This window comes from Tauraco erythrolophus, chromosome Z (assembly GCF_009769465.1).
Source record: "Tauraco erythrolophus isolate bTauEry1 chromosome Z, bTauEry1.pri, whole genome shotgun sequence".
NCBI classification, from domain to species: domain Eukaryota; kingdom Metazoa; phylum Chordata; class Aves; order Musophagiformes; family Musophagidae; genus Tauraco; species Tauraco erythrolophus.
In genome coordinates this window covers 12229594-12244241 of record NC_141496.1, presented here as the reverse complement: position 1 = coordinate 12244241, position 14648 = coordinate 12229594, and the positions used below count along the sequence as shown (strand labels likewise).

The 14648-nt window shown below is 43.9% G+C and overlaps 1 protein-coding gene across 5 annotated transcripts in view; it reads right to left on the bottom strand.

Annotated features, from left to right (window-relative positions):
* Positions 1-1234: 1234 nt before the first annotated feature.
* Positions 1235-14648, bottom strand: part of UNC13B (unc-13 homolog B) — a 198376-nt gene continuing 184962 nt past the window's right edge. For 3 of the 5 annotated variants that reach the window (XM_086629933.1, XM_086629934.1, XM_086629932.1), the window contains 5 exons: positions 9946-10026; positions 9405-9552; positions 3973-4065; positions 2717-2876; positions 1235-1520 (listed from right to left, as the gene is read on the bottom strand). In XM_086629933.1, coding sequence (XP_086486059.1) covers positions 1235-1520; positions 2717-2876; positions 3973-4065; positions 9405-9552; positions 9946-10026 — 768 coding nt within the window. Of the gene's footprint in view, positions 1521-2716; positions 2877-3972; positions 4066-6610; positions 6668-9404; positions 9553-9945; positions 10027-14648 lie in introns of all 5 variants that reach the window. The other 2 variants (XM_086629931.1, XM_086629930.1) reach the window with 1 other exon arrangement.

The following is a 14648-nucleotide window of genomic DNA, read 5'->3' as shown; positions in this document are numbered from 1 at the left end:
TTTGCAAGAAAACAAAACCAGGACGCTTCTTTAAGACAGTGCAAAAATATTTTCAATGGTGTCGCTAAATCACAGATTAATGACAATCAGCATGGATCAACTGCAGCATGGCCACTGCTACTTCAAGATCAGAACCGAATGGACCTGCTGCCCCTTGGCCAGGACTCCAGACTGAGCGCTTGCAGAGGGGAGGAGTGTTGCTCTCTCCCAAGCGAGCCATCATTTCTGGGTTCATAGTGAGGAATGGTCTCAGCTACACCAGGGTAACAACACGCTACAGAAAGCCTGCAAGTCTTAAATTATCCAGTCCTAAGACAAGAAACTAACAAGAGAATATTGAAGAGGAAAAAGTATATAGCAGCCACGTCACTTGTCATGGCTCCGACGTTACTCCCTTCCTTACCGTGTCCGTCACGGTAGCCAAAGTGTGACTTGCAGAGTTCAGCAGCTTACAGCTCCCCCACAGCCATGCAGGATTCTCAGCAGCACGTGGGGATTTATATTCTCTGAGACACACCACCTAACTACAATGGCAGGGCAGCTGCAGCCTGCTCCTGATGTCTTGCCTTTGCAGCTTTTGGCTATGAGATCTTAGGGCCTCCTCTGCACTTGTCCCACCGGTCTCACCCATGCTCGCAGCAGCACATCCATGGTCATACATTCATTCATTGTGCACCTTCAGAGCAATTTGCAACTTCTGTTTTAAGCAGACGTTGAGGTGTCTGCATATCACGTTGGGACGCTCATATAATCTGTGCCAGAACATCCCCTGGCAGCTCCACAGTACATGAATTCAACGAGAGATAACTGAGCTTTGCCAAAACCCCAAATCACCTTTCTTATCCCCATTTCCACACAGTTGTGTGTTTGTATCGTAGTGTGATTATGTAGAACCTTTTTAATGGCTGCCAACTTCAGAAGATAAAATCACAGTGCTGCATATCAACAAAACCCAGCATACCCAGCCTCCAATATAAAATAATTTATTATACACTAAGCAGAATTTGCATCTTAAATAAGAAGAGATTGTCTCATTCTCTATGATGTCTTACCCAGCTACTAAAAAATAAATAATTCACATCAGACTGATGGATTTGTTTCCTGTACAGCACACGTGCGCTATTGGAGTTGACAAAGACAACATGAAAAAACCTTTTGTAATTAATAAAAGAGAATTGTTGAACACTTGCACATATTGGCACAAGGCAGAAGAGAAAAGGGAACATTACACAGCTCAGGTGCCCTCCTCCGTGGAGCGGGACTCAGATTTCAACTTCACAAATTCCCTGGCAACTTCATCATTGGTTCTTTGCGAGAGAATCCTCAGGACTGTAAGTCCTGTCTCATCCATGTGAATCCTGCGCCCCAGGGGGCACCAGCAAGCACAGCTTCCTTTGTCTGCTATGTCTCTCAGCTGCATCACTGCTATCCCCAGTACTCGGTCCTCCCGAGCAAAGCAGTAGTCCTTCACACAGACTTGGAGCTCGTAGGCATCAGGGCCATCTTCATTCCCCAGTATGCTGAAAAACACACACAGGTTTACTTACAGTTTCTCAGAATGCAGAAATTCCTCTGAAAAATAAAGGTGTCAGCAGCCAACTAGAGAGCTTAGATGAGCAGAAAACCCCTTTTTACAGAAAACCCTGGGGTATGGACATTTTTTGTTGAATTACAGCTGATACAGACAACCTGCTACTTAATAAGAAAAAACGAACATCCTCTATCAAGGGGTGTGTGTGTGTGTGTGTGAAACTGTGAAAGGAGAGGAGCTGAGAACACTAAACCCATGCTTATAGATTTTCAACTCAGATGACTTTAAAAGTTTATGTTTCTGTTCAGGGTTGCTTCATTTCAGTAATTAATATTTTAATTAGATGAAGTCTTTATGTTAAAGATTCTGAACCCTCCATTAAAGCACATGCTAATAAAAATACAGCCCCAACATTTCTCATGTTTCTAAAATGAAAAGAATTTTTTTTAAAAAAGGGACAAAATCTCTTCACTTTGAGGAAGCCTGCCTTTCCACATGGCAAAGAAAAATGATATGGACCGTCCCTCTTCCCCAGTATGTTTACAGTCTTTTGCTGCTCATCTCTTCTCTCATTCTGACCATACAGCTGGGTGAGCACTAGCCTGCAGCTCCCTTTGTCGAGCCTTCCAAGAAGGATGATGCCTTTGTAATAATAAAAGCCAAATAAGAAGAGGTCAATACTCTGTGTTGAGAAAGACGGCAATTTCAGCAGTGCAACTTCCTACCAGTTCCAAGGGCTGTATCCTTGGAAACAAGTTCAGAAAGCATGTCCCACAGGTCAAATTGGGATAAAAACACACATTAAGATTAAAAGAACTAAAAATGCATAATGAACTTTTAGCCTCAACTCTATCAATAAAAGACACAAAGTTCACTAAAATGATGAAGGCACAGTAAAATATGTTGATAAGACAAAAAACACATTTCAGAAGGTAGCCAAAGGACATTGCTGATATAGAACAGACCTCAGCATCCCACCCACAGCAAAAACTTCCATAAACTAGCTTTTCCTGCCAAGACACTCAACACTTGGCCAAGCTACTGGTTCAAGTACTCCTTTGGGGCCTGAGCAGGCTGTCCGTGGACACTGAAAAACCCTATCTGTCCTCTGCATCTGCACTTGCAAAAATCAGATCTGTTGCACTTGCAACAGTCAGATCCCCAGGCTATTTGTGTCACACTTACAAGTGAAAAGTTTCATTGTATTTGGGAGCCCAGTTGTTGCTCTTTGACTTAGTTGTGAACTTCCTCTTCTTGTCACTCTGATGGGGCCCAATCATGGTGATTTCGACAAACGGACGGAACATGCCGGAGGTTTGCCACTTCAGGTCGTTGGCTGCCACGACTGGAAAAGAGAGAGAGTCAAAACCTGTTTTACAGTAAATACTCATTTGTTCCTGTTGCTCTGGACACCTCTCTGCTCTGCTTTCAATTTCTAGTTTCAGAGGACAAAGTCCAACTCAAAACATGCCAGTGTCCTGACACAAACAGGCAGGACTGGGCTTTTTTGCTCTAGTTGAAGTTCTGTGAAGGGAATTTAACGCTTGGAACAGCACTTAGCTTTTGCCATATGCATAGTCAAGAAATTAGTCCAAAAAACCACCAGGCATTCCTGCAGCTCCGGGCAGGCTGCCCTGCCAGTTCACTGCTTACATCTACATTACATGTGGGATGAGAAAAAAACAAGGGGCGTTTTGGGTGCCAATATTAAGGTCTCTGTTGAAAAGGAAAATGAGACTGCAGGTAAGACAAACAAAGCCCACGAGCTGTGGGTGGTTCCAGAACCCAGAATTATTAGCTCTTTAATTCTCATTCTCTCTCAGGTCACTGTGGGGAACAGACTGAAGCACAGGAAATAGCTCTGAAAATCAGTTTTTGCATTGCAGCGTAGATTTAGCCAGAGAGAGGCCTGAAGAGCTGTTTATATAAATTTTTAGAGGATATTGAAGTCATTAAATATGCTGTATTCAAGCGAAGGAGACGAAGGAGGAAGAGGAAGCCTGGGATGAATCACTGCTTTGGTTATTTTCAGAGCAGCTCTTCAGGGACGACCATGGCCTTCAGGACGGGGGAGAGGAGCCCCTGAACTCTTTCTGGCTCTGCCATATCTCAGTTTACACAGCAGTTTCGCAACATCACCCCGTCATGCTGCCCTGTTCTCCGCAGCACAGCCTGAACTGCGGCGCCTGGTGAAAGCCATCATCTGATTTTTGTTTACTTGGTGTATCGTTGCCAATAAACAACAGGACTGTACACTGCCATGTCACTCGCTGACCCCGACAACTCCATTAGCTGTGTGTCTCCACGTTCCTGATGTGAAACAGAGAAACCAATTTTGGATTCCCACCACATGAGCTAACACAGAAATGTAACGACTGCCAACTGGAGATCTGCCTCGACACAGTCACAGGGCCCGAGCAGTAAGACGTGCTTTGCTGTACCTTTCACCGTGACCTTGTGTTCACCAGTCCCTGGGTGGGTATACAGGTCGATCTGTATGGACACTTCACCCACAGGATCATCCACACCCGAGCCTGTTGGAAAAAAATTGACACCCCTTCAATGTGCACACATGGGTTGCTGTTTATTGGCACCCATCCTTGGTTTTCGGCCTCAGCAAGACAACAGCGTTTCCACAGAACGCCTGCCATAGCCAGATTTTCAGTCAACATCGATAACGTAACATTAATGCAAAATAACATCAGGCTCGCATGCCCAACACACGTAAACACCAACACTTTTTGCACTCCACCATAAAGATCTCTTCCTAGTTGGGAATACTAGTAAAAATTTTAAAGGAATTTTAAGAGACCTGAAGTTTGACAACAGACCCTCCCTCAGAGAGAGCAAGGATTTTTCAGAGTCCTGCCAAGCTGTTGTGTGCACATGCAGGCATTCCAGTGGTGGGCATCAGCATTCCTGTCTGCTCAGGGAAGAAGGGAGGACAAAAACAACCGAACAAAACAAACAAACACACCAGAGAGGAAGTTTAGGGAAAAAAAAAGACAAAGATGTCAGTGATTTGCACTGAGCTGTAGTGCAGTCTCACCCTCCAAGGAGCTTTTTCCATGTTGCACATCCGATAAATTTATCATCCTGACTGCCTATCTGCTTCCCTTCGGAGGATAACGAGAACCCTTTCACTCTTGCGCATCAAAAATGATGAGAGAGAAGCACTCACAACTGCATACTTATTTCCCTTCACCAATTAGCCATGGAGAAAACAACACGTAGCTTCACAGAGGAACAGATAACATGTTGTCACAGAGAGAGAAGATCTCATGAACCTTACAATTCGTGTTCTATGATGTTTTCAACTTTTTAACTTTTAATCGTAACTATCATGCAATATGTGGAAATGACATTTTTCTGGGTAGGAAAGTCAAGATGTCGTGTAGATTACAGAAAAAGACTGCTTTGCAAAATGAAAATGAAGTCTTTGATAAGATAATGAGATTGATTTTACTTTCTCTTTGATAACTGTCTGATCTCAGGTTGACAATTAGCAATGCTGTTGTAATTGGGATACCTACAGGGTAATCGGTTACCTATGAACAGCGGTGTTATTTCGTCAATTGTGAGGCTAACACGTTACTAAGTGAAAGAACTGGTGTGTTTGAAAGTCAAGATAAAGGCCTTGAAGGACATCATTAAACAAACATTTTGATTAGGCAGATCTAACATGTCAACTTTCATAAGAACAGTCTGCAGGCAGCAAAAACACTCATTTAAAAACCAAGAGGTTGAGAGCTAATCTGTGCAATTCTCTGAAGAGAATTACATGGCACAGAACTGTAGGCAGTGAAAGTCACATTCATATACAAGTAGAAGTATCTGAGCAAACATAACAAAGCCTCAAATGATTATCTTAGGGTAGGTTCTCATTCTTGACCTCAGTACAATAAACAACCTCTAGGCTGTAACATTATACATGATCTTGGACATAATGTTTTCTCCCCACTTAGAAGGGCAGTGTTCCTTCTCTTCTGTATAAGCACACAGCTTTAAAATTGGTAGGCTTATTTATTGACCTGACCCATCTGATGGTGTGGGTCTGTCACATCATCGGCATTCTCCATGGGAACAGGTGAGATTGCCAACAGTATATAACAACTTTATCAAGCCACATCTGCAGAAACATCAAACACCAAACACTGAGCTCTTCGTTTTACTACCTTCAGTGTAATTAATAGGTTATAAAGGAGACACTCATGCTTCAGAGGAATGACAGAAGAATCATCTCATTACCTTGGAGGGAGACAAAATTTAGATTTTTTTTTTTCTACCTTCATTCTTGTCTTTTCATACAAAAATCTTGTTCTATTAACTGAAATGTTCAGAGACAAAAAAACACTTTGTAGATGGCCAGGGAAAAAAAAAAAAATCTGATCACACACCACTGTGTATATACACATACTTGCAAACTCAGTGACAAGCAGATTTAAATCTTGACATGAAAGTCTCATTGGTATTGTGATACTGGAAGGTGAAACTGCAGAACTGAGCTCGTGCAATGTGTTACAGATGTATTTCACCTAAGATAACGAAAAGACTTTGGACAGCAGAAAATAAATTGAGAGATGTAACAGAACAAGACTTAATTTTTTAGGGCTCTCCTGATCACCCAGACTTTTAGCTACCCCCCCTTCAAGACAGGTGTTTCAAGCTCGGCCATAACCTGGAGTGCATACCAGACATCACCATGTGTTACAGTAGCCCGTCCCAGCAGACCATACGCATGCAAGTCCAGGACTTGGAACAGCAATACATAGCCCATGGTAAACGGTAAGGGAACAAGTCCGTAGCATCTCTCAAAAACCAGTCAATTTTTGAGACAGCTTTCACACCCCGTGAACAAATCTCAAGCTTGGGGGACAGGCTCTCAGGCAGGGTACGAACTTCTACACCACACAACCCGTGGCTCCGTTTGTGGGATGCAAGCATTCGGTGAAAGTTCACGTCTACAGGGAGCTATGGGGAACGGGTGTCTGGAAAAGTTTCTGAGCATGGGCAAGACGACTTCAAAAGCAAGGCAGCTGGCTAATGTTGTTATGGTAACAACATTAGTCTTGAACATACCCTTATCAGGAAGAACATCCTCATTAGCGGTAAACCTAATACCTTTCCCATCATGCACTGAGACATGAATTCAAAAGGTAAGAAGCAAGCAGGATAAAGAGAGAAGAGTGTGAATTACAATTAGCGGTGTCACTTAAACAAATACAAGACAAATATTCGAGCTCTTAATAGAGAAAACATCCTCTTAGATCTTCTGCACCAACCCAGGCTTTGGAGAGCAATGCTGTCTGCCAAGTACGGGATTGTCTGGGTTAAAACACGAACAGAATTTGTGCTGGTGTAACTAAACTGCAAGCCCTGATCCAACTCTGCAGAGCAAACATGTAACAGCACAGCGCTACGGAAGCCTGCTCAGGAAGAAAATGAGGGCAATAGATACCTCACAAACTGGAAGATGCAACCATTGAGCAGTGAAGTAAGAGAGGCAAACATTTAAATAGTTCTGCATGCAGCCATTTCCTCCCATAGGCTTGTGGGAAGCACGACTTAGGCACAGGGAAACATCAGAGAGCTCTGGTAAGCAGATGTCAGCTGTACATACTAGTGCTGTCCCTTCTGTCCCTCCAACACATGCTCAGATCTCTAAATCAATTTACCAAAGGGGGTTACAGAGAAGTTTATGCAAGTGATATCCTCTTCTAGTCCCAGTCTCAGAAGCAACTCATGCCTTTCTCAGAGAGATTCCATCATTGATCCTACAGATATTACATGGTGTAGCTCCAATCTTTTGTTCCTCAAACAGCATTCAAAACTCTCAAGCCTACTAATATAGAAGATGCAGATTTGGATCAGCTCAGTGGCCTATCACGCCCAGCACCTGTCTCCTACAGTTGCTCTGGTGAGCCACCAAGAAATGTCATCAGTCAGCTACGAGATATGATCTATGACCTCGTAATGAGTGCATCTTATGTCCTAAAACTAGAACTTAATTCTTACTAAGCTTCTTAAAAAAAAAAAATACCCAACACACATACACACACTTCTGTAGCAACTCTGCATATTCCTGCTGCTCTCAGGTTATGCTAAATTCTCTTTGTGTATCTGCTAAACACTCATCCTCTTTGGAGTTTTACAGTCAAATCATGCACCGCATGAAGTTGCTTCCTCAAATCAGCTTTGAGTTTGCCATTTTGCAACTTCAACAGAGCATCTTCTTCCTCTAATTTTAAACACTGCTGACTGTAGCATGGAGCGTAGAAGAGCAGTGCTGCAAGCATCCTTAAATCTTGGCTCATCTCTCGACAACATAATAGTATCCACATAAAAAACTAGCTTCAATTCATGGTCTGGATACATAATGGGAAACATTTGCCATAGAACAGCAAAGATTGAAAACACACTGTGCACACAAGTTCCCAGTTAAAAAGTGTTTATGCAACTCTAAAGGCAACAGCCAGGCTCCCGGAGCCCCTCGGGGATGCAGCCGTCTTTGACCTGTCTGGCCACTGGATGTCATCGTTGCTCTGTGGGGACACAGCTATGGGACCATTCTCTCAAATACGGGTACTGACTCTTTAGTTTAATGCAGTATATTTCAACCTAAGCAAGAATATATCGTGCCACTAAAGGCAGGGATGATTCAGTCCCCCAAAACTACATTCAACTTTTCACTTTAAAACTTAGTAATAAACCTCGCTCTGCTCACGAATTCTCAGGACTTTCTCTACTGGTTGGAGAATGCCATCATCAGTCTCATTTGCACACAAGGAAAAAGGGTGTTGGCTAGCGCATGCTCTTCCCTTGAGATCAGGGCTCGGTGTGATGGTATGCTGATGGAGTCAGTACAGTCTGAGGGGTCGCCAGCTCTTATAGGCTTGGAAGGATTAAAGGAAAAAAGACCCCAAGCAAAAAAGTGGCAGAAAGACACTCCCATGGAGTTGTATGACTTTTGCTGATGAGATGTAGTAGCCCACTGCCAAGGCTTGCATTTAAACAGTCTGAAAACTTAGAACATTAGTTTCAGTTTTGACCTAAATTCTATTAGCATCTGTCCCCTCTTGCTGAGGTCAGTGAGATTCATAGCCAGCCACTGAAGGTCCCTGACTACAGACCAAATTATTCTGTACAACAACCTGGAGATGCTTACATGAAAGCAATGAAAGATAGTGACAATTAACTGTTCACCCCTTCCAAATCAATGCAACAGCACCACTATCGTGCCTTCCCGGAGAGCTACCAAAGAACTCCAGTGACACATCCCAGCAGCTTACTAATGTGTTGTGGTGATTTGTAATCATCTAGCTCACACACATCCTGTACTGGCTGCAGAGAAAACAGTGCTTTTCTTACTCTCCTAAGAGACTTCTCCCTCTAACAGGCAGCAGGTAGCTCTGTGACTCATCACACAGCTGTCCATCAGTCTCAGACAGACCTACACAGGCTGCTGGCAGCTGGCCTGTGACACCGGCACCGACCAGTTTCTGCGTGGTGTCTTGCTGAAATGGTCTCTCTCAGCACTGGGTAACTCTCAGTACAATAACTTCAAATTTCACTTCTTTTAAGACGCCCACCCACTTTAATTCATGAAACATGACTGTTAAATGAAGACTGCAGGAAAAAAGACCACAAGCACCCCAGGACTTATGTTTCACATATTTCTGCTCTCTCAAAATGTAGTTGTTGAGTGGGAAATATGCCCCTTTCCCTCCTTCCCACTTTCAAAAGCTCTGAACTGTCACGTTTCCAGAAACGTTACTGCCAAAAGCACTCTACAAACCAGCAGTACAAGACAGAGCAATTATGAACAGAGCAGACAGCTCCATTCAACTTTGCAAACAACACAAGAGAGTCTTACCCTGAGCTGTCTGAGTCTGGACAAAGGTTTTTATGAGAGTGTCTGTGGTCTGAGTGTAGAGAGAGAGAGCATATCGAAGTGACTGCAGGTCCGGACTCTTCTCTAAGAAGGTTTTTTTCAGACCATTCCCACCAGCATGGAAATATTGCTAGGAGTAAAAAGAAAGAGGAAAAATACTGAGGAAGAATTGCAACCAGCACCCAACTTTTACAGGCTTTTGTGCATGTGAATGGGAAAGAGCAGGAAAAATTCACAAAACAGCTTCTGTACTGGATATCCAGCTCTTAAACCAACTGATACCAACTGCTCACGGTTTTCTTCTTGCAAAGCACTTAAATATAAACATGCTGTCTTCCAGCACACACCAGCCACCTGAGCCTATTCAGGTTTATGCAAACATGGCGATATCACTCACTCAGTGTCTTTATCACTGTAACAGACAGACTCCTGCCATCTCCTGAACAGGGACAGGCTCTATCGTCCCAAATAGTATTTGAGGATAGAGCAAGAGGATGACAGAGACAGAAATGGAATCACTTACTTTGATAGTATCCAGTGCCAGATCCAAAACCGCACACTGCTTTGGAGTGAGACTCCTAGTTTCTTCTCTCACCATATGATCCTGCAAACAATCATTATATTTGACATGAGTATGCTATCAGAGACTAAAGGAAAAGGAGTCCCCAGTATCATCTCTTTCTCTGCGTTCATGCTGTGGCTACATGGACACAGCATTAATTCAGCTGTTTAAGGAACGCTTAATGGAGGCTCTCAGAGTCATTTATAACAGCTTAACTTGAAAATAAACCCACTTTCTCTGTTTCTTGCAGGCACACAGGAGAGGAATAAGGACAGAAACGGGAAAGAAGTTAAATGACAATTTAAAATCACAGTTGGTCTCTCAGAAAACTCAATCAGGAATCTGCTTGCTACCCCTGTCATTCTAGAGTAGTCAGAACAAAACTCTCAAACCACCACGTAAATCAAGGAATTCTAAGAACCAGATATTGGGCAAAGTTATTAGATGCTGGTTGTGGATTTATTCAAACTCTTCCATCTACGAAGGTCACTAATTCATCATTACGTTGGTGTAGAGGAAGAAAAACAAACAAGCAAGCAACATGTTCTACAAAATACTTTTGCTAAAAGAAGTAGTTGTTTCCATTAAGACCCAGCATCTCAAAGAGCAAAGAAGGGATTATTGGGAAGGGATTCCCTTTCCTGCAGTGGGAGCCTATCCCCATTAAGACTCCTGCCTGACTACAAGGATGTGGCATTCTTTAGTATTTCACTCAACTCTTTCTCTCCAACGCTCAGTCTAGGTCTCAGGGAAAACCAGCACATTTTAGGAAGTGAAAGCTTTGCACAAACCCAAATTCTAACTGTCTGAGCTGCTGGAAGGTCAGACCAGCTGGCTGCAGCCTGTGTGCTGAAGAATTCAGGAAACAGATGCAGGCGAATCAGGCAAAGGCTACTTATCCCTACCTTGAACACGTCACAGCCCCTGATAAGAGACCGTTTCCAAGAGACGCATCTACTAAAGTGTCTTTGCGTAAAGCATGCCTAGTGTCTGGCATCACGTGTGCACTTCATGCCGATGAGCCTGCTGGCTATCTTGCAGCCTGGTGATTCTTCACACTGCCTGGTGCTATTCCGATTCATTATCGACCACGATCCATCTCCTGCCTGATGGAGACGGGGCTCACAGCAGCCTAGGTGCAGTGACAGGCACTCACCATGCTTCTCACAGACATCTATCTAGCACCATGGCACAGTCCTGCATTAAACCATACAGAAGATGCCTCTCAAGTCAGCTGTACAAGACAAGCTTGTACCTTGCCTTGTAGAGCTGACCTCTCAGACAAGACCTTGCCTTGTACCTCTCAGACAAGCTTGCACCACGCCTTCTTGAGTACTAGAGACGTGCCTCAACTTGCCTCTTTTCCCCATACAGGCTGCTCCTGGTCTGCATAGGTATATGCAGTGGCACAGCACTCTGTAAGCTGCAAAGTATCCTCTGTTGCAACAAGCTGTCCTTAGAGAGAATAGCTCTCCTTCCTTTTCTTCATGAGCTGGGAGTAATTCAATTGAAGATGATGTGGCTTCACACTTCAGTACACAGAGGGTAAAACACTTTCTCTGTCTGACAGTCGGATTAAGTGCACAATCAGCCAGAGCCCCAAGCCACATTCATGGAAGAGGCCAGTTTAGTCAGGGTAGCTGTGTCCCCAAGGCAGAGTGACATCCATGTCTGTTGATACGACTTTCTAGGTCTGTCTGCCAGAATCCCCACACTGTGACAGAAGCCAGGTGGTCAGCATGTTTCTCTTAAACCTAAAGAGCTCATTCAGCCCCACTCTGAGCGGTCACCCCACCAGTGTTCATGCTGTCACTGCACAGCAACATGTCACTGCTTTCTAAGACAGCTTCCCAGGGCCACTTCCTTCAACACATTATGTAAAAATAACCCAGAGACTGGACTGGTAATGCTCGCACCTACACACAGAGGAGCCCATGACTGTCATTCCCCTGCACACCTGCCCTCTGCAAATCCCACACTGTTCCTATAAAGGACTGCACAGAGTGCTACCCTGCACTTCCCAGATTGCCAAGCCAGGAGCAAGCCACAAATATTTACATCAAGTAATTACGCAACTTAAAGCAGAAGAAGGAAAGAAAAAATTTCCTGGTCTCTCATACTCATCCTTGTTCTCTCCACAGGTGCTCTCAGAAGAACCTTGCTGTCAGAGCTGGCTCAGCTGCTTACCCTGGGGGCAGTGCAAGGGACAGGAGGCTGCTGCTCCCTGCTCCAGCTGTCAGCTATGAAGCAAACCGAGCAGAGTTTGATAACAAATGGGAGGCAGATATGTGGCACCAAGGTGCCAGTGCCGGTTTTATGGTTGGTTTTCTGAGCATTTTAAAACACACTGTGAAATTGATTTGTCATCAGGACGAGAGCCTGTGCTTGTCAGGTCTGTCAGTCTCAGTTTTCAGCTGAGTTATTTGATTCACCAGGGCTCTGTTCCCCCTGTTCTGTTTAAGACAAATAAAGCTTAAAATCCATCCCACAATTTTCCCAGGCTTTTAGTGGAACTGCAAAATGCACAGAGAGGGCCTCTAATGAGCCATTTACTTGTGCCTTCCCTGTTAGCTTGTATGTGCCCGCAAAAACAAAAGGACCCCCCAAAAATTAAAACATCCACGATGCTTACACAGACCCAAATGATTTACACTGTTCTAACACCTCAACTTTTCTGGAAACTTTTGGACACAGTGTTGGTTCACACCACCCGTCTGAACCAAAGGTCATGAGAATTCAGGTAGCAGAGTGCTTTCACACTTGTGTACAGCTCTCTTGCCATCTGTGAAATCTTGTGTGCCTGTGCTGCTGTAGTCCTGTATGTGCATATGCAAATAAAGGCTTGAACACACACTCGGGCTTGCCGGATTTGCATGATTACATGCATTTCTAAAAATGCAGTCCAGAGTTACCAAAGTTAAGCTTTACAGCAACTGAACTGAAGACAGGCTGTTGCTGAGGGATGGCCTTCATCTCATCAGTGCCAATGGAAACCAAGCCAATGGGCAAAGCTTCCAACCCATCCCTGGCAAAAGACACCTTGTATATATTAAGAAATTCCAGTAAAGAGAAAATATGAAGGAAGTAGAAGGTAACAGTGAATGTCACTGACTACGCTTGAAAATGCAAGCGAGCCACAGGAACTCCCAGTCGTTTGTGCACAAACTTGTCCTTGTGATCTGGGAGGAGAAACAGAGCAAATTCAGAGCTCTCCCCCTTTGACACCAGGAGTGCCTGTAGAGGGCAGGGACGGCTTCTCTTCCTCCAGATGCTGGGTACTTGCTGCTGTTTTTGAAAGGGTAAGGATTACTGAGAGGAAAAGGAAGTCACACTTGGAGGCTGTGGTCCAGTTCCCACTCTCCCAGGCTGGCTACAAAGCTCCTCTCTCTCCATTTCTTCCATGGAAGCGACAAGGAGTTTTGTAAGCACAGGAAACAGTGGAGGTAGTGAAATCCTCAGGAGCCATCAGGTCACCAGGGAGAACAGCCTGGCTCTGGGAGTGCACAAGGCTGTTCCTCAGCACAAGTGACAGCTATTTCCCCTGGGGAATCACACTTGAGGGTTCATATTATGTCACTGTTAACTGCTATACAACAGCCTCAAAATGCAGCTGGAGAAAAGCATGTGCATCTAATGACACACCTGCATGTCCAGATCACTTACTAGGACTGCTAATAAGCACTGCCTTAAATGAATTGTGTACTGACCTGGCTCATAAGCTCGTGTATGTTAAATGTGTCTGCTGGGCAAGGGAAATAGACAGTCGTCTAAAGACAGCTGTAATAAGTGTGCAAGACAAAAAAAAAGATATGGGAAAAGATGAATTTTGAAATGGCACTAATCACTTAGGAGAATGCCCTTTGCAGTGGGAATATTTCCCTGATCATGCTTCGAGACAGAGTTCACATTCAGCTCCGTCTTCCCTGCAGCACAACTGGTGCACTGGGACACTTCAGATCCAGGCTCCCTCTTGCACAATACCTGTTTTCTGGCACAAGTCAAACCACAACACAGCACGATCTGCTTGTTGTACGGCATCACTATTTTCATACCATTCCTGTCGTGACCAGTGAATTGATGCTTGATTGGCTTATGATGAGGTGGTGTGCACTTAGTAATGCTCATGTCATGCACTGTCACGTCATGCACTGTCAAAACACATCAACACAGCCTTCACACTAAATGCCAGCTTGCCTGTAAAGAGAGCCCACGCAGAAGAAATTTACAGACGCAGGCTTTCTTCCATAAGCAACAGTTATTTTTGGAACAGTTCATACAATTCATCAAAAGCTAGCGCAATCATCTTTCCTACCCATATCTCGTTATGAGGATCACATAAGGGACTCCCTTTTATACATGGGGATACAGAGGAACCAGTCAGATATTGAGATCTCTATTTTTTCACTGTAAACTGATATACCAAAGTGATCACTGTATCTACAGAAGAGAGAAACTACTTTGATGATTAAATGCAGAATAAAATTTAACAGTTAATGTAAACACAACACTAACGTTACCGGAATGCATTTAAAAGCGCATTTAATGCCTTTAAAAGCATTTCTCTACAATTGCATTCAGCAACAAACCACTGGAAGCACAAGACATGCTATGTGCTACTACACTTTCATGCTTACACACACGGACATTAACACAAGCCATGCAGA